Source organism: Geotrypetes seraphini, chromosome 13, assembly GCF_902459505.1.
Source record: "Geotrypetes seraphini chromosome 13, aGeoSer1.1, whole genome shotgun sequence".
NCBI lineage: Eukaryota > Metazoa > Chordata > Amphibia > Gymnophiona > Dermophiidae > Geotrypetes > Geotrypetes seraphini.
This window is the reverse complement of record NC_047096.1, coordinates 50,126,713-50,150,980: the sequence shown is the minus strand read 5'-3', so window position 1 is coordinate 50,150,980 and position 24,268 is coordinate 50,126,713. Positions and strand designations below refer to the sequence as shown.

The 24,268-nt window shown below is 42.8% G+C and overlaps 1 protein-coding gene across 4 annotated transcripts in view; it reads right to left on the bottom strand.

The window, feature by feature from the left end:
• ETS1 (ETS proto-oncogene 1, transcription factor) overlaps window positions 1-24,268 on the bottom strand; it is a 295,332-nt gene that overhangs the window by 171,652 nt on the left and 99,412 nt on the right. Inside the window, exon 1 of one of the 4 annotated variants that reach the window (XM_033918931.1) lies at window positions 3,884-4,282. The exons of the other annotated variants lie outside the window; for them this stretch is intronic. Coding sequence (XP_033774822.1) covers window positions 3,884-3,965 — 82 coding nt within the window. The 5' untranslated portion in view covers window positions 3,966-4,282. Of the gene's footprint in view, window positions 1-3,883; window positions 4,283-24,268 lie in introns of those variants that run through there. 4 annotated transcript variants of the gene reach the window in all.

Here is a 24,268-nt window from a genome sequence, read left to right as displayed (position 1 = left end):
TAACAGTATCTAGGTTGGGAGGGAGGGAGGGGGGAATATGTCTATATTATTATTATTTGTTAGCAATAAGTGCTGTTATTTGGTGCCAATTGTTGTATTTCTGTATGCACTTTGTGTATGTTTTTAAAATGAATAAAGATTTAAAAAAAAAAAAAAAAGAAGAAAGAAACCTAGCAGTACAATTGTGCCAGTGGCTGTAATGGAGCATTCTTCTCTGTACAACATGCACACTGCACATGACGCATAGCTTCAGAAACAATGACACCATTGGTTAAAGCACCTGGCTAGTAAACAGGAGATCCTGGATTCTTTATCCCACCTCAAAGTCCTCTTTTCACTTACTCATCAGTAATAGAGAGCTGTTTAGCTTTACAGATCAGGTATAGAACAAAAATAGAGAAGAGTGATAGGTTTGGAAACATTCACTTAGGGAGAGAGTATGGGCACAGTGGTTAAAGCTACAGCCTCAGCACCCTAAGGTTGTGGCCTCAAACCCATGCCGCTCCTTGTGACCCTGGGCAAGTCACTTAAGCCCTCCCATTAGGACACCGGGATAGCCAGGGAAAAATGCTTGAGTACCTAAATAAAGTCATGTAAAAAAATTGTTCTGAGCTCCCCTGGGAGAACAGAATAGAAAATTATTTAATTAAATAAATAAAATAGCTGCAGGGCTGGAGGGAAGCAAGGAGAAAAGAGGGCTGCCAAAAAAAGAGGCCACACAAAGATTTACAAATAGAAAGGGAGACTGAGGAAGAATGATGGGATCAGGGAAGAGAAGCGCTGGGATTAGAAGTCATTTTGGGTGGAGTCAGTCTGTAAAAATGTACTGACTCCGCCTCCAGTTTCAAAATATTAACTTACAATATTATCTGACAAACCATTTTACACTTATATTTACCAATACGTTAGATCCAGGGCACAAATATATAAAGCCTAATATCAGGAGTTAGAGTCAGTCAGTCAATATAAAAAATAGGGGAGCTGGAGTCAGTATACCGACTTCACATCCCTGGGTTAGACTCCATTCCAGTTCCACTAGTTTAAAAAGAATAGATTTGGGAGTAGCCCGGGGGGGGGGGGGGGGGGGGTGTTTAACAGTAATGGATTGAGAACCAGAGAAGTAAGGTTTAAACCTCACCAACAATCCATGTGACCCTGGGCAAGCCACATACAACAACCCTCAGGTACAAGCTTAAGGTCTGATATTATGCCGGGGGCATTTTGCTTTCCACCAACAGATTTACTCCCAGATATTCAAAGTCAGGAGCTGTGTAGGCTTCAGTTTTGAATATCCCATTATTTTTGAGACGGTTAACATATAGCCTCTTAAGTCAAAATTTAGCACTTAAGTAGCCATGGACTAGCAAATAAAAATAGAACAGACTTTTATGGTCCCATTTATGTGCTAAATCTGGCTGCTTAAAGGCTGAAATATCAGCCCTTTTGCGGCCAAGTGCTGATTCTGCCCCCCCTCCCCCCCCAGAGTGCCCCCAACATAGCCAGCTTCAATGGCACTTAGCTGATTAAGTGCCATTGAAAATTAGCAGCTAACCTGCGAGTGATCTAACTGGTCAGTTGCCAGCTAGTAAATCACTTTGAATATCATCCCCTTAGGTCGTAAACTCTCCAAGGACAGGGAATTATTAAGCATACTTGAACACAGTTCAGCTTCCGTTACTATGTTAATGTTTATTAAAATGTAATATTCCGCCAAATCTTACAAAAGTTCTAAGCAATTACATACAAAATACATAGATAAAAAGTAAAAAAATAATTCTGTAGTATAAAGAAAAGACCTAGGGCTTCTTTTACGAGGGTGCGCTAGCGCACGCTAATGCCTCCATAGAGCTTGCAGTAGTGTTTCTCATGTGGCAGAGGGTTAGCGCGTGCTAATCTTTAGCGCACGCCAAAAACGCTAGCCATCTTAGTAAAAGAAGCCCTAGTCTCATCATTCAGAACTAAGATACATTCAAAATCCATCCATTCCAGATAGATAAATAGATTTTTTATTTTTTTTTTTAATTTGTAGGTTCACTACCTGTGAATCTCTCGAATTAGCGAATATATTCATTTGGAAAGGAGTCGATATCAAAAAATATGTTTAGAATAATTTTTGTACACGTTTTATGGTTTAACTCAGTGTGAATGGCATGAGTTAAATCCCCCCCTCCCAATACACTGATATCTTAATCATATAAAGAACACACCGGGTCATTTCAAAAGCAATCCCAATGAATAAAACAGTGTCTCGGGAAATGCACTCCTATAGAAACTGTCCATCTGCTACATGTATATTGAGTAAACTTAGACTTAAGTTCACTCAGATGGAGTCATCCGTGTGGTAGGCTTTGCATTTCCGTACTGTATACTTTTGAGAATCCCAAGCACGTGCATGTAAGTTAACCCGGAAAATCCATGCATGCCAAAGAGAAGAGGTAAAATGTGTGCACAGACCTTCTCTGGACTATTTTTCAAAGTAGAAGGATATCCCCCCCTTTCACTTTGAATATCCAGTCGTCTGCACAGAGAAATTATACATGCACTTTTTACATGTACCCAAAATTATAAAATTACCCCTGTACTGTGCTCCTTGAAAGGGCAAAGACTGCAAGAGGTAATATCTGACAGTCACGGGAGTGGGGGGGGGGGGGGACTTATTAGCTTAATGGTTACTCCATTGGGCTGAGAGCCTGGGAAACTGGGTTCAGTTCCCACTGCAGCTCCTTGTGATCCCAGGCAAGTCATTTAACCCTTCAAAGCACCAGGTTAAAAAAAAAAAAAAAAAAACCACGCACAAAAAAACCACTTACATTATGACTCCACAAGAACAGAGAAAGCACCTGCATATAAATATATGTAAACCACTTTGGTGGTATCACAGAAAGGCAGCATATCAAACCTATGAGCCCTCTGTCTTTACCCTTTACATTTCCAACTTGATAAGTCTAATACTTGTACATACTCATACTTATATACAGAAAATTAGGCAACCCAAAAGTTAAAAGGGAACAGGAGCTGGTTCTTATGTTTAAGGTCAATAGTGGTCACTGGGCAGCAATTCATAGTCTAAATTCTAAAACATCATTGTACCACATCTGCTACTATTGCAGTCCATTGTGCAGCTAGAAAGCAACTCAGCCGATGTCTAGGGTTCAGAGGAACTTTTTTTTTGATGATATAGTTTGCTCCAATTCAATCTAGAGAAATAAACATACCAACTGCAGCCACCAAAACAAGGGTTTATGTGCCACAAAGTCTTTCCCCAAATGGTGTCACAAAAACATCTTTGGTTGTATCTACATCACCGCGAAAGCAAAATCAACAGCGCTGGACCCATAGCAGACACTGATCAGCGCGGATGATGAGACTCACATTTTCTCCCAGCTCAGACCAAAAAAGGGAGCCGTGAGTCAAGCAAGTGTTAATCTAACTAGAATGTAAGCGAGCAAAGGGGGGGGGGGGGGGGACACCTTTACCATTTTTTCCCGACGGTCTGTTCTACCCCCACCCTGCCCCAGCAGAAGCCATCTATCAGGGCCCAGTTCCTAAACGTATGGATCTGGTCCACTCCTGCGTCCCAATCAACATCCTCATTTGATTCAACCGGCGACGGAGCTGTAGTGCCTAAACTTTTTTTTTTTTTTTTTTTTTACAGCAGACTGTGCCAACCCCCAGTCCAAGTTCAAATAAAACTAGCAAGCATCAACTTTTTTTTTTTTTTTTTTTTAAATAGAGAAAACAAGGGCAACAAAATGTTCGCAACTGGTGCAAAGACAGGCAACACCCCTTACTCAAGAAGGTTCTTACACTCAGCCCCCTCCGCCCGTCTCCTTAGGTGCACTACTATGCCCTGGGTGCAGCCCTCTCTTGCATACTGACTCACCGGGATACGAGAAGGGCTCCAGCTCCACTTTCTCCGTCTTGATGAGCGTTAAGGTGGGTTTGAGGTCCACGGCTGCCTTCATGCTGGCTGCTGGGGAGGGGGGCGGGAGGGGGGGAAAGAGGGTGTCGCGGCTCCCCCTAGCCGGGGAGGATTCGGGCTCCCGATCACTGCGAGAAAACCGTGGGCGCTTTATGCCGATGGCGCCGGTCCCCTCTTTCCCGGGATAGAAGCCTCTCGCGCTCTCCCCCCCACTTTGCCTTTTGAAACCGGGGCGGCGTTTCGTTTCGTGCTCGCCGTCGCACAGCTGGGCAGTAGCGAGGGGAGGGGCTCAGCTCACTGACAGCGCTAGGGGGCGTGGCCAAGCGGCGGATTCATTCAGAAGAAGCCTGTCTGCGGCCAACCTCCCCCGAGACGGAGGGAGAAGGTGAGGTGAGAAGACAGACACGGCACAGCGGGAGAAACTGGGAGATCACAAAGCAGCTACAGCCAGGGGGGGGGGGAAGACAGTGGTAAGAAGTCTGAGCAGAATCTGAGGACAAACTCGGGACGATCAAGCGAAACATTCTCAGATCCAGAGCCCAAAGGGGCGACACGTGGAAGCTGAAAGAGCAGGTCTGCAAGCGCAGCAGTTGTGATCTACACCAGTGGTTCCCAACCCTGTCCTGGAGAAACACCAGGCCAATTGGGTTTTCAGGCTAGCCCTAATGAATATGCATGAAGCAAATTTGCATGCCTATCACTTCCATCATATGCAAATCTCTCTCATGCATATTCATTAGGGCTAGCCTGAAAACCCGATTGGCCTGGTGTTCCTCCAGGACAGGGTTGGGAATCACTGATCTACACGACTGGATACAAGATCCACTTACCTGAAAAGCAAAGGGACCCAAGAAGAATCTGGGTGATCCAGCAGGAATGACTGAGGCGTCATGAATGTAAAACAAGCACGATTCACACATATGATTGAAGCATGAATGGAAGGGGAGGGAAGGGGCTGCTGTGAAACAGAACAATACAGCTAAAGATGTAAACAGCAGGAACTTTGGTGAGGGGCGGGAAAGGGTGAGAGAGAAAGTATGGGACATGGGAGAAGGGCTCCAAAGGAACATAGCAGGGCAAAGCCAATAAATAAAATTGGGCTTAAAAGAGATAGGAACAAAGTGTACTTACACACACACTCTCTCTCTCTCTCCATATATATGTATATATAGGTACACACACAGTATATGAAGGTCTCACACATTGGGGGCGATTCACTAACCTCACGGATCTGATCCGTTAGCGATCCAATCCGTGAGGTTGCCAGCCGATGGTTCACAATGCGATCACATGAGGGCGATCGGAATCATGCCCCCAGCTGATCACATGGATCACTGAACAGCGATCCCAACGCATGCACAGACCATCTTTTTGCCTGTAGATGGTCTGCGCATGCTTACAGAGCTTTTGAATTTTTATTTTTTTACTTCGCGAGCCCGTAGTATTAATCCGCTTTAAACCCGTGAGCAGGAGAGTCAGGGCAGAAAGCAGGGCAGTCGGAAAGGACCTGAGCAGTGTGATCGGCCAGCCCAGCCCGAGTCCCTCATTTTTTTTAGCCTGCCTATATTTGCATGCCTTTCCCCCCTCATTTGCATGTGTGGATTGGATCGGGAGTAAGGTTAGTGAATCGGGTTGGGGCCACTAAGTGATCGCAAAGTGGTCGGGACACGATCGGTGTCCTTAGTGAATCTAGCCCATAGCATTATAAAATAGAAAGATAATAGATGATAAATTGAAACTGGTGTTCCTGAATGTAGCTGTTCTGAACAATCCAAAAGACTAATAAAATATCTTAAAGACTGTAACACATAAGAGCATAAGAATTGCCATACTGGGACAGACCGAAGGTCCATCAAGTCCAGTATCCTGTTTCAACAGTGGCCAAACCAGGTCCAAAATAACTGGCAGAAACCCAAATAGTAGCAAAACATTCCAGAGCTCATAGTAACATAGTAACATAGTAGATGACGGCAGATAAAGACCTGAATGGTCCATCCAGTCTGCCCAACCTGATTCAATTTAAATTTTTTTTTTTTTTCTTCTTAGCTATTTCTGGGCGAGAATCCAAAGCTTTACCCGGTACTGTGCTTGGGTTCCAACTGCCGAAATCTCTGTTAAGACTTACTCCAGCCCATCTACACCCTCCCAGCCATTGAAGCCCTCCCCTGCCCATCCTCCTCCAAACGGCCATGCACAGACACAGACCGTACAAGTCTGCCCAGTAACTGGCCTAGTTCAATCTTTAATATTATTTTCTGATTCTAAATCTTCTGTGTTCATCCCACGCTTCTTTGAACTCAGTCACAGTTTTACTCTCCACCACCTCTCTCGGGAGCGCATTCCAGGCATTCACCACCCTCTCCATAAAGTAGAATTTCCTAACATTGGTCCTGAATCTACCACCCCTCAACCTCAAATTATGTCCTCTGGTTTTACCATTTTCCTTTCTCTGGAAAAGATTTTGTTCTACGTTAATACCCTTTAAGTATTTGAACGTCTGAATCATATCTCCCCTGTCTCTCCTTTCCTCTAGGGTATACATATTCAGGGCTTCCAGTCTCTCCTCATACGTCTTCTGGTGCAAGCCTCCTATCATTTTCGTCGCCCTCCTCTGGACCGCCTCAAGTCTTCTTACGTCTTTCGCCAGATACGGTCTCCAAAACTGAACACAATACTCCAAGTGGGGCCTCACCAATGACCTGTACAGGGGCATCAACACCTTCTTCCTTCTACTGACTACGCCTCTCTTTATACAGCCCAGAATCCTTCTGGCAGCAGCCACTGCCTTGTCATACTGTTTTTTTCGCCTTTAGATCTTCGGACACTATCACCCCAAGGTCCCTCTCCCCGTCCGTGCATATCAGCTTCTCTCCTCCCAGCATATACGGTTCCTTCCTATTATTAATCCCCAAATGCATTACTCTGCATTTCTTTGCATTGAATTTTAGTTGCCAGGCATTAGACCATTCCTCTAACTTTTGCAGATCCTTTTTCATATTTTCCACTCCCTCTTCGGTGTCTACTCTGTTACAAATCTTGGTATCATCTGCAAAAAGGCACACTTTTCCTTCTAACCCTTCAGCAATGTCACTTACATACATATTGAACAGGATTGGCCCCAGCACCGAACCCTGAGGGACTCCACTAGTCACCTTTCCTTCCTTCGAGTGACTTCCATTAACCACCACCCTCTGGCGTCTGTCCGACAGCCAGTTTCTGACCCAGTTCACCACTTTGGGTCCTAACTTCAGCCCTTCAAGTTTGTTCAACAGCCTCCTATGAGGAACTGTATCAAAGGTTTTGCTGAAATCCAAGTAAATTACATCTAGCATATGTCCTCGATCCAGCTCTCTGGTCACCCAATCAAAAAATTCAATCAGGTTCGTTTGGCACGATTTACCTTTTGTAAAGCCATGTTGCCTCGGATCCTGTAACCCATTAGATTCAAGGAAATACACTATCCTTTCTTTCAGCAACACTTCCATTATTTTTCCAACAACTGAAGTGAGGCTCACCGGCCTGTAGTTTCCTGCTTCATCCCTGTGACCACTTTTATGAATAGGGACCACATTCGCTCTCCTCCAATCCCCAGGAATCACTCCCGTCTCCAGAGATTTGTTGAACAAGTCTTTAATAGGACTCGCCAGAACCTCTCTGAGCTCCCTTAGTATCCTGGGATGGATCCCATCTGGTCCCATCGCTTTGTCCACCTTCAGTTTTTCAAGTTGCTCATAAACACCCTCCTCCGTGAACGGCACAGAATCTACTCCATTTTCTCGTGTAACTTTGCCAGACAATCTCGGTCCTTCTCCAGGATTTTCTTCTGTGAACACAGAACAGAAGTATTTGTTTAGCACATTTGCTTTCTCCTCATCACTCTCCACATATTTGTTCCCAGCATCTTTTAGCCTAGCAATTCCATTTTTTATCTTCCTCCTTTCACTAATATATCTGAAAAAAATTTTATCTCCCTTTTTTACATTTTTAGCCATTTGTTCTTCCGCCTGTGCCTTCGCCAAACGTATCTCTCTCTTGGTTTCTTTCAGTTTCACCCTGTAGTCCTTTCTGCTCTCCTCTTCTTGGTTTTTTTTATATTTCATGAACGCCAACTCTTTCGCCTTTATTTTCTCAGCCACTAGGTTGGAGAACCATATCGGCTTCCTTTTTCTCTTGTTTTTATTGATTTTCTTCACATAAAGGTCCGTAGCCATTTTTATTGCTCCTTTCAGCTTAGACTACTGTCTTTCCACTTTTCTTATGTCCTCCCATCCTAACAGCTCTTTCTTCAGGTACTTTCCCATTGCATTAAAGTCCGTACGTTTGAAATCTAGGACTTTAAGTATCGTGCAGCCGCTCTCCACTTTAGCCGTTATATCAAACCAAACCGTTTGATGATCGCTACTACCCAGGTGAGCACCCACTCGAACATTAGAGATACTCTCTCCATTTGTGAGGACCAGATCCAATATCGCTTTTTCCCTTGTGGGTTCCGTCACCATTTGTCTGAGCAGAGCCTCTTGAAAGGCATCCACAATCTCCCTACTTCTTTCCGATTCCGCAGACGGGACATTCCAGTCCGCATCCGGCAGGTTGAAATCTCCCAACAGCAGAACCTCCTCTTTCCTTCCAAACTTTTGGATATCCACAATCAGATCCTTATCAATTTGCTGCGATTGAGTCGGAGGTCTGTAGACCACACCCACGTAGATAGAAGTTCCATCTTCTCTTTTCAGAGCAATCCATATCGCTTCTTCCTCTCCCCAGGTCCCTTGCATTTCGGTCGCTTGGATATTGATCTTTACATAGAGAGCTACTCCTCCACCTTTATGACCATCTCTGTCCTTCCTAAAAAGATTATATCCCGGTATGTTTGCATCCCATCCATGTGATTCACTGAACCATGTCTCTGTGATAGCAACAATATCTAGATCTGCCTCTAATATTAGGGCTTGCAGATCATGAACTTTGTTGCTTAGACTGCGAGCATTTGTGGTCATTGCTTTCCAGCTATTTTTCAGCGATAATCTCCTTTTTCGTATGGATTTTTGTGTCGTTTCACTTTCCGTTGCAATACTAAGAAATGAGTTGCTGATATTGCTTATGTTGCAGCCTTTACTACTATCGCATCTTTTCTTTTGCCGGGGGTGGTCTCTATAATTGTCCTTCGTACATACACCACCCCCACCTTCTAGTTTAAATGCCTAGAAAAATATTGTCTAAATTTCTCTGCAAGGTTTCTTTTTCCTGCTGTAGTAATATGTAGCCCATCAGTGCAATATAGCTTCTTGTCCTTATATGTATTTCCCCATCCTCCTATGTACCTGAAGTCTTCTTGATGACACCAGGCTCTGAGCCATCTATTAAAGTCCTCTGTGTTTTTCACTCTTTGCTCTCCTTTTCCATATGCAGGCAGTATTTCAGAAAAAGCTAAAGTCTTTACAAAAGGTTTCACGCTCATATCGTGATGTCATAATGCCTCATTCCTCCAATGCCTAAGAGCCAACCTCATCAGTGATGTCACAATGGCTTGATTGTCCTATACTTGGCTCATATAAGAGCATAAGAATTGACATAATGGGACAGACCAAAGGTTCATCAAGCCTAGTATCCTATTTCCAACAGTGGCCAACCCAGGTCCCAAGTACCTAGTTAGATCCCACAGATATAGCTTGGTTGCAGAAGACTAAACTGACAGAAAATACCATACCATATACAGTAAAACCTTGGTTTGCGAGCATAATTCATTCCAGAAGCATACTTGTAATCTAAAGCACTCGTATAATCAAAGCAAATGTTCCCATAGGAAATAATGAAAACTCAAACGATTTGTTTCACAACCCAAAAACTTTAATGCAAAATACTGTTGATGTATTTGTATTGCAAGACAGCGCTTGTTTACCAAGTTGTAAAATTTAATAAAATGTTTTGCTTTTCTTGCAAAACACTTGCGTACCAAGTTATTTGCAATCCAAGGTTTTACTGTAATTTCTTATATCCCACATTTTTCCACTAGGAATCATTGTGGTTTACAATATAATTACAAAGACATTTGGTTGGAGTTATAGTAAGACTTTTGGGATCCTACATGGGTAGACCTCAGGTGAATTATAACAAGAAGAGATGTCTTTTGGATTTTACTGAAGTTGAAGTGGGTAGGGAGCTGACACAAACCTACTGGTAAGCTAGTCCAGACTTTGGGTACCTGAAATTTGAAGGCAGAGGTAGACTCAAATAGCTTTTACTGTTGAATCTTTTGGGGAGAAAGAAAGGCCAGTTTGAAGCGATGTGTTGAACCTGAAATATAAAAGGATAGTGCAGAAAGGGAATGGTGACGAGTACCAGGAAAACTGATGAATTTATTGTGCATTAGTAAATATATACACACCTCAAAGGTAATTCTATAAATTGGTGTCTAGGCATCAATAATTGGAAGTAATGTGCAAAAAAGTGTACTAGGTGCTGTTTAATAAAGTAGTACCTAAAATGCTTAGCATATAAACATGGATGGAGCATGGACAGGGTGCAGGAATTTATTAAGGTAACAGAAAATAAAAAAATTAAAACAAATACATGAGCAGCATAAAATACATCCAAAGAACTGGTCCTTATAATCATGATGTACCGGACCCGACATGGTCCGTGTTTCGAAGAAATACTTCTTCCTCAGGGGGTTCAACAAAGAATGGTATTGTAAACAAATATAAATTAGAATACACAAATGCCATGCATTACCAAAATTATGTGCATAATGCTATGGAAAAAGTGAAGAATGGAATTGAGGCCCAAAGGTTAAATACAAAACCGGCATGAATGAAAATCTGAGGGTCAGACATGGAAAGTGATGTCATATAAAGTATAAAAAATAATAAAAAGATATGAAGTGCATAAAATAATAAATAATGAAGGAATAAAAGAGAGAAATAAAGAAAGGCATGCTAGTCTAGTGACATGATTGGAAGAACGTCAAAGAAAAGAAGGAGAAAACATGTATATGGGTATGAGAATATACATACCCAAATGAAGAAAGAGGTAAAAAAGGCCATGCTATAGTCTGGTGACATGCCCAGTCCCTCCTGCTCTTTAGGCCCACCACTCCAAAATGGCGGGCCTACCCCTTCCTGGTGCATCCTGGGATGCATGGGGAGGGGCCTAAGACCTTGATTGGCTTGACTGAGACAATCAGGGAGGGACCTTAGACATCTTGAGCCAATCAGGGCCTTAGGTTCCTCCTCATGCATCCCAGGATGCACCGGGAAGGGGAAGGCCCACCATTTTGGAGTGGCAGGCCTGAGAAGCAGGAAGGACTAGACATCCCTCCTGCTGTCACCTAATTTCCATTTATGGGGGAAGTTTGTGGGTGTGGGGGCAGTTTGAGGGGGGGGCAGGGGGCAGACCATCTTCTTTGCCTGTAGATGGTCTGCGCATGCTTGCAGAGTTGGAAACTTTTTAATTTTTTTTACTTGTATGTTGCAAGCACATGGTTGTAACCCGCTTTAAACCCACAGGTTAAAACCATGGGCTTGCACTGTGGGGAAGGGCGAGCAGGAGAGTCAGGGCAGAGAGCGGTGTGGCAAGAGCAGGAGAGTCGGAGCAGAGAGCAGGAGAATTGCGGCAGAGAGCAGAAGATGCAGTTTACTTAAGTCGGCAGAGAGCAAGGCAGTCGGAAAGGACGTGATCGACTGGTCCCCAGCAGTCGTTTCTTTGTTGATCGACCAGCCCAGTCGGTGTTCCTGATTTTGGTTAGTGAATCACTGCCTTCCTACTTTGCATGCCGTTTCCCCTCATTTGCATGCACGGATCGGATCGGAGGATGATCGGCACAGAGGTTAGTGAATTGGGTCGGAGGAAAATTGGGTCGGTACACGATCACAAACACGATCGGTGGGCTTAGTGAATCTAGTCTTATGTATCCCAAGCCACCCTCCTAGAGCTCCTATCCTGCCCACTGTATTGCAGCCAAGCAGGAAAGAAAATGGGCAAGACACAATTTTGGAGTCCCTGCCTCCCTTGTGTCCTGTGTGGCCACACTGCAGGCACATAGCTCGCTACGGTCCTGGCTAGGTCATACAGAAAGAGACCTAACAGGCAGGGAAAAAAAAGTAAAAGTGTTTCTATTGGTTGACTGGTGAAGCAGTTCTGGCGTCTCCATATCAGAAATAAGTTAGAGGTAAACTAGGGAATGGCAAGCAAAACAGGGGCGTCAGTTCCTCCAATTTTGGTGCACTGGTGGGGATCCCCCAGGCCTCGCAGCTGAAACATTCCAGAGCTTCTTTATTACATGTGCAGCCAACACAGCAAGCATGTTGAGACCTCTCAGGTGGCATGTCCCATTCAAGTTCTTGCAAGACCAAGGGCAGAGCATGTAGCCTGCAAGATTTCAGTGTGCCAGCTGCAGGTTAGGGGAGGAAGACAAGGAACAGAATGGCAGGTTCCTGTCACTGATGAATGAGTCAGTGATATAGGGTGGCAGCAAAGGGGGAGAGGATGACAGGCCTAGTGATCCCTGTTAACTTTGGGTCCCTAATAAAATTATCTCAGGCTACGCCAATGAACCAAAACAGTACTGGGTCTGCAGCAGAAGTTATATGAGATAAGACTTCAGGATCTAAGTATATAGACCTTAGAGGAGAAGACAAGGCCAATTTCATATTTGTTTAGAAAATATCTAATGTTGCTAGATTGAAGGTATGGGAAATGCATTGAATTTGTTAAGTTGGGATAGCTTAGGACAAGGGTGGGCAACTCCGGTCCTCGAAGGCCGGAATCCAGTCAGGTTTTCAGGATTTTCCCAATGAATATGAATGAAATCTATTTACATGCACTGCTTTCAATGCATATTCATTGAGGAAATCCTGAAAACCCAACTGGATTCCAGCCCTCGAGGACTGGAGTTGCCCACCCCTGGCTTAGGAGAATGTTATTTTTATGAGGATTTTATTTTTGCTATTATTGTTCCATGACAACTTAGGTCAGTGGATCCCAACCCTGTCCTGGAGGACTACCAGGCCAGTCGGGTTTTCAAGCTAGCCCTAATAAATATGCATGAGAGAGATTTGCATATAATGAAAGTGACAGGCATGCAAATCTGCTCCATGCATATTCATTAGGGCTAGCCTGAAAACCCGATTGGCCTGGTGGTCCACCAGGACAGAGTTGGAAATCACTGACTTAGGTGGTTTGGCTTTTTGTGAATGATTATATTAGCTTTAGATGCCTTGTTTTTGCTAATTGTAATTGCCAAGCGTATTGATCTTTGTCAATTGTAAATCACCTTGATTTATCTTTGTATAGGCGATTAACCAATGTGACAAACTGAACACATTTTTTGTGTCTGTATTTACCGAAGAAGATGTACACAGCATACCGGAACCCATCAGGCTATATGCTGGAAATGAAGATGGAAAGCTGACAGGATTGACGATCAGTCTAGAGGAGGTGTGTAGGCAGATTGAAAGGCTTAAGAGTGATAAATCCCCGTGACCGGATGGCATCCATCCGAGAGTCATTAAGGAACTGAAAGGGACCATAGCTGAACTGCTTCAACTAATAGCCAATCTGTCGATCAAATCGGGAAAGATTCTGGAAGACTGGAAGGTGGCAAATGTTACGCCGATCTTCAAGAAAGGTTTGAGGGGAGATCCGGGAAACTACAGACCTGTGAGTCTGACCTCAGTACCGGGAAAGATGGTAGAGTCACTGATAAAGGACAGCATTATTGATCACCTTGACGGACACGGGCTGATGAGGACCAGTCAGCACGGTTTTAGCAAAGGCAGATCATGTTTGACGAACTTGCTGCTCTTCTTTGAGGGAGTAAACAGACAGATAGACAAGGGCGATCCAGTTGACATTGTATATCTGGATTTTCAGAAGGCGTTCGACAAGGTTCCGCATGAACGACTACTTCGGAAAATTGCGAGCCATGGAATTGAGGGTGAAATACTCACGTGTATTATAAACTGGCTGGAGCATAGGAAACAGAGAGTGGGGGTAAATGGACAATACTCGGACTGGAAGAGCGTCACCAGTGGGGTGCCACAGGGCTCAGTGCTCTTTAACATCTTTATAAACGATCTGGACATTGATACAAAAGCGAGGTGATTAAATTTGCGGACGATACGAAGTTATTCAGAGTAGTGAAGATGCAGGGGGATTGCGAAGATCTGCAACATGACATAATCAGGCTCGAGGAATGGGCATCGACATGGCAGATGAGGTTCAACGTGAATAAGTGTAAAGTGATACATATCGGTAACTAAAATCTCATGCACAAATACAGGATGTCCGGGGCGGTACTTGGAGAGACCTCCCAGGAAAGGGACTTGGGAGTTCTGATCGACAAGTCGATGAAGCCGTCCATGCAATGTGCGGTGGCAGCAAAAAGGGCAAACAGAATGCTAGGAATGATAAAGAAGGTGATCACGAACAGATCAGAGAAGGTTATAATGCCACTGTACCGGGCCATGGTGCGCCCTCACCTGGAGTAATGCATACAGCATTGGTGAAGAAAGACACGGTACTACTCGAAAGGGTCCAGAGAAGAGCGACTAAGATGGTTAAGGGGTTGGAAGAGCTGCCGTACAACGAAAGATTAGAGAAATTGGGCCTCTTCTCCCTCGAACAGAGGAGATTGAGAGGGGACATGATCGAAACATTCAAGGTACTGAAGGGGATAGACTTAGTAGCTTAGGACAGGTTGTTCACCCTCTCCAAGGTAGGGAGAACGAGAGGGCACTCTCTAAAGTTGAAAGGGGATAGATTCCGTACAAACATAAGGAAGTTCTTCTTCACCCAGAGAGTGAGAGAAAGCTGGAACGCTCTTCCGGAGGCTATTATAGGGGAAAACACTCTCCAGGGATTCAAGACAAAGTTAGACAAGTTCCTGCTGAACAAGAACGTGCGCTGTTAGGTCTAGTCTCGGTTAGGGTGCTGGTCTTTGACCAGAGGGCCACCGCGTGAGTGGACTGCTGGGCATGATGGACCACTGGTCTGGCCCAGCAGCGGCAATTCTTATGTTCTTATGTGAGATGTAATGTAATGCAATATAATACAGAGGAGATATAATATACAGAGATTCAATAACTGTGGTTGTTTTGTCTATATTTTATTTCTTGCTTGAAGTGCTTTATAAAATAAAACAAAAACATATCAATGTTAAGACATCATAGAAGTTATTGACTCCCTATATCAGTTCCATTTTTCAGCCCATTACCCAAAGACCCATAGCTCACCCATATGAAGTATCTACAGTAAGCACAACTGGATAGGTTAAATCAACAATTAAACATCCCCATGCATATTGTAGCAGGATTTGCTTATCCATACCTACTCTAACTTGAAATTATTTTCATGTACCTTTTCTGATTTCATTTGCAAATTTTCCCTAAATTAGTCACCATGGCTTCTATCTAACGTCTATTACTCTACCTTATCTTTCTATATGTTTCACCACTGTTTACCCCTTATGCTGTCTATTAAGATGTTTTATTGGGGAGGATGGGATAGAAAATGAATGAATGAAATAAATAAATAAATATTCTGTGCTATGTTAACACTGGAAGTAGTAAACCATGGTATAAGATGTCCCGTTTTGAATATTGTTTTACTGCTGTAATTGTCTATTGCCTACGGAGCTTATAATCAAAATATAAAGACATCCAAAAACCATCATAAGTCGACACTTGGGTGTCCAGTTGCCGATTTTCGAAGCTGACTTTCTGGACGTCTTGCAAGGCATTTTGCCTGCTGTGCATCCAGAGTTCCGGGGGGGGGGGGGAAGAGGGGGTTGGGGGTTGGAGGCATGTTATGGGCGGGCTTTGGACAGGTTAGACTTGAGGTGATAAACTTTTCCCAGAACATCCTAGACGGAACTTAGACCTGTTTTAGAAGTGTCTAAGTGCCACAAAGGTTCCTAAACTTACCAGATGATCACTGGAGGGATTACATAATGACCCTTCCACCCCAAAAAGATCTGAATAAAACAGTCATACCTGTCTCTAGAACAGCAGCACGTGGTATGGGAAAGCCTAGTAGAACATCACACAGGTGTCTTAAGTAACTTGGTGGGCTAGTGAACCATAGAGAGGAGGAGCCAGACCCATAAGCCACTCTACCCACTACCATTTATGGTGGAAAGTGTGAGGTTACCAAAACCCTACTCTACTGCCATATACTTGGGTAGGTGCCACCTGTAGCAATAAGGGTTAATGAAGTGATAGACAGGTGGGTATAGTAGGTTTTGGGTGACTCACCATAAATGTATAAGGGAGTTATGGTGAGATGTATTTCTGGCACCCTTTATATGAAGTTCATAACAGTGACCTCTAAGTTGTCCCACTGTTCTAGTGGCATGTCTCTGCAGCCAGTCCATCACAATGATGGCCACTCCCACATCCAAATGGTCTGGATTTGGACGTTTTCAACTTGGATGTTTCTGTGGTCAAAAATGGAGTATTTATTTATTCAATTTTCTATACTCTTCTCCCAAGGGAGGTCAGAATGGTTTACATAAATTTATTCATTTACTCATGTGTTTTTCCCTGTCTGCCCTGGTGGTCTCACTATCTAAGGTACCTGGGACAATTGGAGGATTAAGTGACTTACCCAGGATTATAAGGAGCAGTGGGGGTTTGAACCCACAACCTCAGGATGCTGAGGCTGCAACTTTAACCACTGCCTTCCACACTTGGGTGTCCTAAGGGTTGGATGTCCTGTGATTTTATATATATATATATATCTAATGGTTTGGCTTTCGAAAATGGACATTTCTGTGCTTCTGACTTTGGAGGTTTTGTGGGAAATGTCCAAGTTGGGCTTAACACTCAGTTTATTCTTATGAGTTATGGGAGTTCAGATTCCACCATTTCAAACGAACTTGGCGGGAGTGGTGCTCTTCATTATTCCCTTTACAATTTTTTATAGCTTAATTTCAATATCTTTATAACTTATATAGTTTAAAAATTAAACTTATCTTTAAGTCCTTACGGTTCCCCTTCCCTACGCGTTTTGAATGTCTTTATCAAAGGTCGGGGGAACTAAGGATAAGCAAAAGTTTGTTCCATTTCTCACTGCCACTTGCAGTGAGAATTTGATAAAGACATTCGAAACGCGTCGGGAAGGGGAACCGTAAGGACTTAAAGATAAGTTTAATTTTTAAACTATATAAGTTATAAAGATAATGAAATTAAGCAATAAAAAATTGTAAAGGGAATAATGAAGAGCACCACTCCCGCCAAGTTCATTTGAAATGGTGGAATCTGAACTCCCATAACTCATAAGAATAAACTGAGTGTTCATTGTTGGGTGGAATTTTCACTATATTGGTGTAATACAGTCAAGTTGGGCTTAGACATCCTTTTCAAAAATGGCCCTCTATGTTTAACTTATTCTTGCTGTATGCGGCCTTGGGTGAACTTCTTCAAAATGTGGTAAATAAATCCAAATAAATATGTAAACAATATTTATGTGATACTCAAGGTTAAAATTCAATTAAAATCAATTCAAATAGCCAGGCCTTAATCTCTTCAGCACAATTCCAGAGATTAGGAGCACAGTAAAGAAAGGTCTGCTATCTCACATACAATTTTATTTGATTTATGTTAGGAATGGTCAACAATAGCTGCACCAACTACGCTTTTCAAAGGACAGGAAGCTGATATGAAGCTCCAAGAAGACAGACTAAGAAACAACATCAGGAAATATTTTTTTTGCACGGAAAGGGTAATGGGTGCATGGGATGCAGTCCTGAAGGAAGAAGTGAGCATTTATCAGCAGACAAGAAGTGCTAGAAAACAAGGTTAAGATATGAAGCTGAAACACAGAATATTCAGGCCTGACAGCTTGACTACCACATTGACTAGGCGCACTTTATAGAATTTGGGGATAAATGCCTTGTAGCCCATTTTGTTCCTTCGGGGGCTACAGTATACCATTTTTATACCTGAAAAACACTGGGATCATGACCCTAAACCACTGCAGAGAATGACGAGGTTGGGATCACCTGGAACATTCCCATTTCAACTGACAAAAACATGGATAAAGAGAATAACTTGAGAACAGTATTGATAGTGTTCTATTAGTTCTTGAGGTGCCATTAGCAAGTTGCACTATTCACTGAAAGTTAAGCTGTCTGCAATCCGCATTATTCAGTTTGCATAATAATTGACTGCTTCACGTGCATTTGCATACTTCACAACAGTGGCGTAGTGAGGGTGAGAGGTGCCCTCTTCTCCAACCCCCACCTCCTCTTTCCCAACTCCTTCCTGCTGCATGCCTGGGCCCTTCCCTTCCCCCGTACCTCTTTAATGTTCCTGGTATGAACGCATCACCAACCTGCTACTCATATCAGCTCCCCCTCTAATGTCACTTCCTAGGCGTTGGTCCAGGAAGTGATGTCAGAGAAAGAGCCGAAGCTGGTGCCAGCAGCAGGTTGGGGGTTGCTGCTCGAGGTGGGAACGTTAAAGAGGTAGGAGGAAGGGGTACACACGTGCGGTAGAGGGGGGCATTGAGGAGGATCGGTGCCAGTGTCCCCACCAAGACAGCGCCCGGGACGGACTGCTCCCCCACCCCTTATTATGCCACTGCTTCACAAACCTCTGTTATTTAATGAAAATTTTTTCATTAAGCCGGGTTGCTGGCAAATAACGCAGGTTGCATCTTAGTAAAAGGACTCCTATGCTTGTACCTGAGGCGACGGAAAGTGAAGTGACTTGTTTAAGGTCACAGCAGCAGCAGTGGAAGATGTGGGGTTTTAAAACCTGCTCTAACTACTTTTTGTTTTGTTAACAAAATACTGATCCATTCCACAGTGACGTGAATGTGTTGCCCTGGGATGAACAAAGTGTGAAATAAGAATGACCCACTTCAAGCACTGCAGATTCTGCGGAACGTTTTATGTGTTAAAAATAACCAGGTGATTCACACATCAACTTGTTGGTTAACTGTTAACAAGAAAAAAGAAAAAAAAAAAAATAGCTGAGAATAAAATAAAGCCAAAATTCTGCATTTCTTAGCAGCCCAAATGAAGAGAAGACATCAGTCACACATAGTCGACGGTTTAAACTGATACTGCTCTGCACCTCCAGATGACTAACTTACTTTTATCTAGGTTTGTAGGGGCAGAAGGATATGAGGAGAAATATATGTGGTCAGGCATCATAATGTAACAGCGAAACTAAACGTTTGAAACTAGAAAGAAGAAAAAAATCCCTTGCGTTCATCTTACAGGGTCAGCCGTGGTCAGCGTGCAAACTGCCATGCTTAATTAGAGCAGATAGCTTGTTGCTTAGAGCCAGACGTGCTTGCAGCAGCCAAGGCAGTTCTACTCTGAACTGATGAGGAAGATAAGATCGCTGAATATCTACAGAGTGCAATGTGGAAATTCTTGTGCAGGCTAACAATATGATTATTATGGCTCTTCTCCGTAGAATGTTCAATGAATGTCTCAGCACGTGGAGGTTACGTGGGTTTTTTTTTTTTTTGCTGAAGATCACTCATTGAGTGGTGAAAGTAGGATTTGAACCTGGATCTTAAAGGTAGTCCTGAAAAATACTGTGAGACATTTCTATTTACTAATGTAAAAAAACATACTTCAGTGAAAATATTTTAGGAACTGAAATGAAAGAGTTTATGGGGAACCCTTTGCCATATATCTGTTTTGCAAAATCACTACTTTTGGCTATGGGAAAGGTCTGAAACTCACATGTCAAAACAGCTATTGGGAAAGAGGGACAGGACTTGATTCAGTGACATAGCAAGGAAGAGTGGGGGTGCGGCAGACCGCCCTGGGCATCATCTTCACGGGAGGCACTGGTGCCCCCATCTCCTCTCCGCCACTCCCCCCCCTTCACCAGCACGAGTAGCATCTTTCACTTGCTACTTGCACCAGCCTTGGATCCCTTCTGACATTACTTCCTGGTCACAAGGCCAGCGAGAGCAGCAGGTGGAAGATGCTGCTCATGCCAGTGAACATTTTAAGGAACACAGGGGTAGTGGGCGCTCAAGCAACAAGGAAGAGTGGGGGGTGCATGGCATAGCGATGCCAGGCACCACCGCCCCAGGAGCCAACCTACCTCGCTACGCCACTGACTTGATATACTGCCAGTGGTTATATTCAAAACAATTTACATATTATTTAGAGATATGGTAGAATGCTAATCGTTCGAACACTGATTATCCAGATGTCCAATTATACAGATTGCTTTGGGGGTCTCAGTTTATATATGAGTTCCCCCCTCAAAGTACCATTCCTGTCATCCTCCCACTAGTGTTCCTTCTCTGCTTCTGCTGCCATCAGCATAGCACAGCCCAGCGCCCTCCCCCCAAAAACCCCAAACAAACCAGGAGATTTTCCCCCAGAAGAAAAGAGAGCGTTCTCCCTACCTCCCTGAACCATTATCCCCCTTCATGTTCCCCAGAGGAAGGACCCCAAGCCTACCTTGTTTCCTTGGTGGCCTAGTGGTGTCACTGAAAGGGCAAGGGCAGGAGCAAATGGGAATTGCTCCTACCCCAGTGCGCCGCTAGACCACCAAGGAAACAAGGTAAGCCTAGGGTCCTTCCTCTGGGTTCGGGAGGGGGGTTGGTGGTGTCTGTTCAGGGAGGTAGGGGGAACACTGTCTTTTCTTGTTGAGGAAGGGTGGGGGGCGCTGACAGTATTTTTTAACAATTGTTATTAAAAACAAACAAAAAAATAATTAATGTCTAATCATCCAGATTTTTTATTCTATGCTCTCTGCCGAGGTTAGTCTGGATAATCGGCGTTCTACAGACTATTCCTCCACTCTGCATTTTCCTTGTAATAATATAGAATTTCAGAAAACTCATGCTCTCTCTCATCCCATTCCTATCTATTTTGATGGTCTAAAAATCCTGACACAGTCTAGTAGTGAAAGGATCAATAGATTGTGAAGATGCACAAGTCGCAGACTGAATCAATGAAAGACTTACGTTGGCTCCCAGTGAGACTCAGAATGCAATTTAAACTGTTCATGCTTACTTTTAAAACTCTTTCTGGTATTGCTCTTATGAATCTGAAACAAACATCGCAACTCTATGATCCAATCCATTCTTTCAGATCCATAGGTTCACGGTAATTAGTAATGCTTCCACTGTCAAAACTTCATTATCCGGGCACCCGGGATGGTGCTTTGTCCATTGTTGGGCCTCTTTTCTGGAACAAATTGCCCGGCAGCTTCGTTATCTGTCCTGTATTACTGAGTTTAAGAGAAGGTTAAAAACACACTCATTTATGCAAGTCTAGGTCACATGAGTACAAAGAGTAATGGGAAGACAGCCAGTATTGAAGGTTGTCTTTGTATGTTTGCTTCTGTAACTAAACTAAAGCTTAACTTTATATACCGGGTCATCAACCTAAGGAAGCTCGACTCGGTTTACAACAATTAGTTAAAAACTAAAGAAAGTTTACAATGATTAAATAAAAATTAAAGAAAGTAATAGCAAAAGTTTCAAAAAGATTAGTTTTCAAAATGTTTGGCAAAAAGAAAAGTTTTTAGAAATTTACGGAAAGTTTGGAAAGAACTGGGGTTCCTCAGAATTAAGGGGAGTTCATTCCATAGTCGAGAAAGTTTGAAAGCCAGAGATTGACTCCTTTAATTCCTTTTCTAGAAGGAAGGGAGAGTTTGAATTGTTGGATGCCTCTTGCAAAGGAAAATCTGTAAGTATTCCATAATAAGGGAACGAGGGGAATAAAAAAATGCCATATAAAATTTTGAAAGAGATGCAAGCACATTTGAATTGAATTCTAAGATAAACCGGGAGCCAATGAAGACTCAGGAGCAAAGGGGTCACATGGTCAAATTTACTTTTTCCAAAGATCAGCTTTGCAGCTACTTGCTTAGTTAATAAGCTATACATGTAAAAATAGATGAGTCATGGGTAATGTAGCTCCTCACTGCCTCAGGTAGAAACTTAAGAGATAGTATTCAGTGGAATTTAACCAAGTAGGAAGACTGGTAGGCTATCACTGATATACAGCTGCACTAACCAGTTAGTGCAGCTGAATGACAATCTAGACCAGTCATTCCCAATAAATGGGTTGGGAATGGTTGGTCTAGACCAGTGTTTTTCAAGTCGGTCCTGGAGTACTCGTTTGCTAGACAGGTTTTCAGGATATCCACAATTAATAGGCATGAGATTGGTTTGCATACATTGCCTTCATTGTATGCAAATCTTTTCCTAAAACCTGACTGGCAAAGAGGTACTCCAGGACCGACTTGAGAAACACTGGTCTAGACTCGAGAATGACACGGAAACAAATTTTTCCCTGTCCCCACAGGAACTCGTTTTCCCTTCCTGGCGAGTTCTTTTCCTGTCCTTGCCCCATTCCTACAAGCTCTATCCTCATCTGCACAAACCTCAAACACTTTAAAATCATAAGTAGCAACATTCTAGAGCTCAGACTGTGATGTCATAATGCCTCATTCCACCAATGTCTAAGCTTTGTTCTCATCTGCACAAGCCTCAAACACTTTAAAATCATAAGTAGCAACATTCTAGAGCTCAGACTGTGATGTCATAATGCCTCATTCCACCAATGTCTAAGCTTTGTTCTCATCTGCACAAACCTCAAACACTTTAAAATCATAAGTGTTCGAGACTTGCACGGTTAAGGCAGAGCTTACAGGAATGGGGCAGGGACAGCAACAAAACTCATGTGGATGGGATGGGGAAATTGAGTTCCTGCGGGGATGGGAAAAAATTTGTCTTCCTGTCATTCTCTAGTCTGGATGACTACAGCATTATCCAGTTACTGCTTGGGTTTTCTGAGATAGAGTCAGAATGGAACCAGGCCATACCCAGATAATAGAACAAACAAATATAAAGGAAAGAGCTTTAATTCAAACAATCACATAGTTTCATAGTTTATTTAAATTTTGATTAAACGCTTATCCAAAGGTACAAAGCGTTGTACATAATAATTTAAAATAGCTGGGAGACAAACATTTTAAATAATTAGACATACAACAACTAATCATACATACTTATGGCCAGAGAACTTTAGGAAAAAAGGGAAGAACTACAATTTCTTAGAAAGAATACATAAAAGGAAAATACAATAGGAAAGGGGAAAAAGTTAAGTAATGTGGAAGTATGTACTTGTGTAAAAAAAAATTCAGTTATAAGCGTCTTTAAAGAAAAAGCATTTTAGGTTTCTTCAAGTTTTGTTCAGCTCTAAGGTGTAAAGGGAGAAAGTTCTAAATTAAAGGGGCAGTGACTGAGAAAATGAGAGTGCGTCAGAGAATACGTCAGAGGCAACAACTAGAAAGGTAAAAAAAATATAAATAAAACCAAAAAAACACACCTCTCAGTTAGAGAGATTCTGCAAGATTTGCTGTAAGGCCAAGCCAATCTTATTATTACTCTATAGCAGTGTCTCTCAAACTGTGTGCCACAGCACAGTAGTGTGCTCCAAAGAGATTCTGGGTGTGCCATAAGAGATTCCAGAATTTTATTTTATTTTTTAAAAATTCCCTTCATAAGTATACACTAGAATAGATGACTTGTATGTCGCACACACACACGAGTCTGTCAATGTTATAAGCGTCAGTGTACGTAAGGATACAACCGCCCAGACAAGCATCATTCTTTGACACGATTGGTCCTTGAAAACTAATGGAAAGTAATTTTATTTTATTTTTGCAGTAGTTATCCTAACTTCAGCAACAAAGCAATCAAGGCCTTGTTACCGTTTGGATCGTCTTATCTTTGCGAACTTGGATTTTCAGCTCTGACTGAAATTAAATTTTTTAAAAAGAGAACGACTGCAGATGGTGGATGATGAAATGTGTGTTTGCTTGTCATCCATCGAGCCACGTTTTGAGTTAATTTGCACTTAAAAGCAAGCACATCCATCACATTGATTAGCAATTCTAGTCCATCTCCTTTAGTTTCACTGTTGTTACAATTACCCATACATAGCTTAAAGAACTTTAACCCCCTCCTTTACAAAGCCACACTAGAATTTTTAGTGCGGGCCACAGCAGTAAGAATTTCAACGCTCATAGAATTCCTATGAGCGTCGGAGGTTTTACCGCCATGGCTGGCACCAAAAACACTAGTGTAGCTTTGTAAAGGGGGGCCTAAATAAATAACTCAAATTTACTCTCCTTTTACAAAAACTTAGCACAGTTTTTAGCACCGGCTATGGCGGTAATAGCTCCAATACTCATAGAATTCCTATGAGCGTAGGAGCTGTTACCGCCATGGCTGGCGCTAATAGCCACACTACGCTTTTGTAAAAAGGGGGAGATTTAATTTTTTGTTGGGTTTGCAATTTTATAATTTCAATTATAATATGCCACGATAAACATTTGCTCTGTTTAGTGTGTC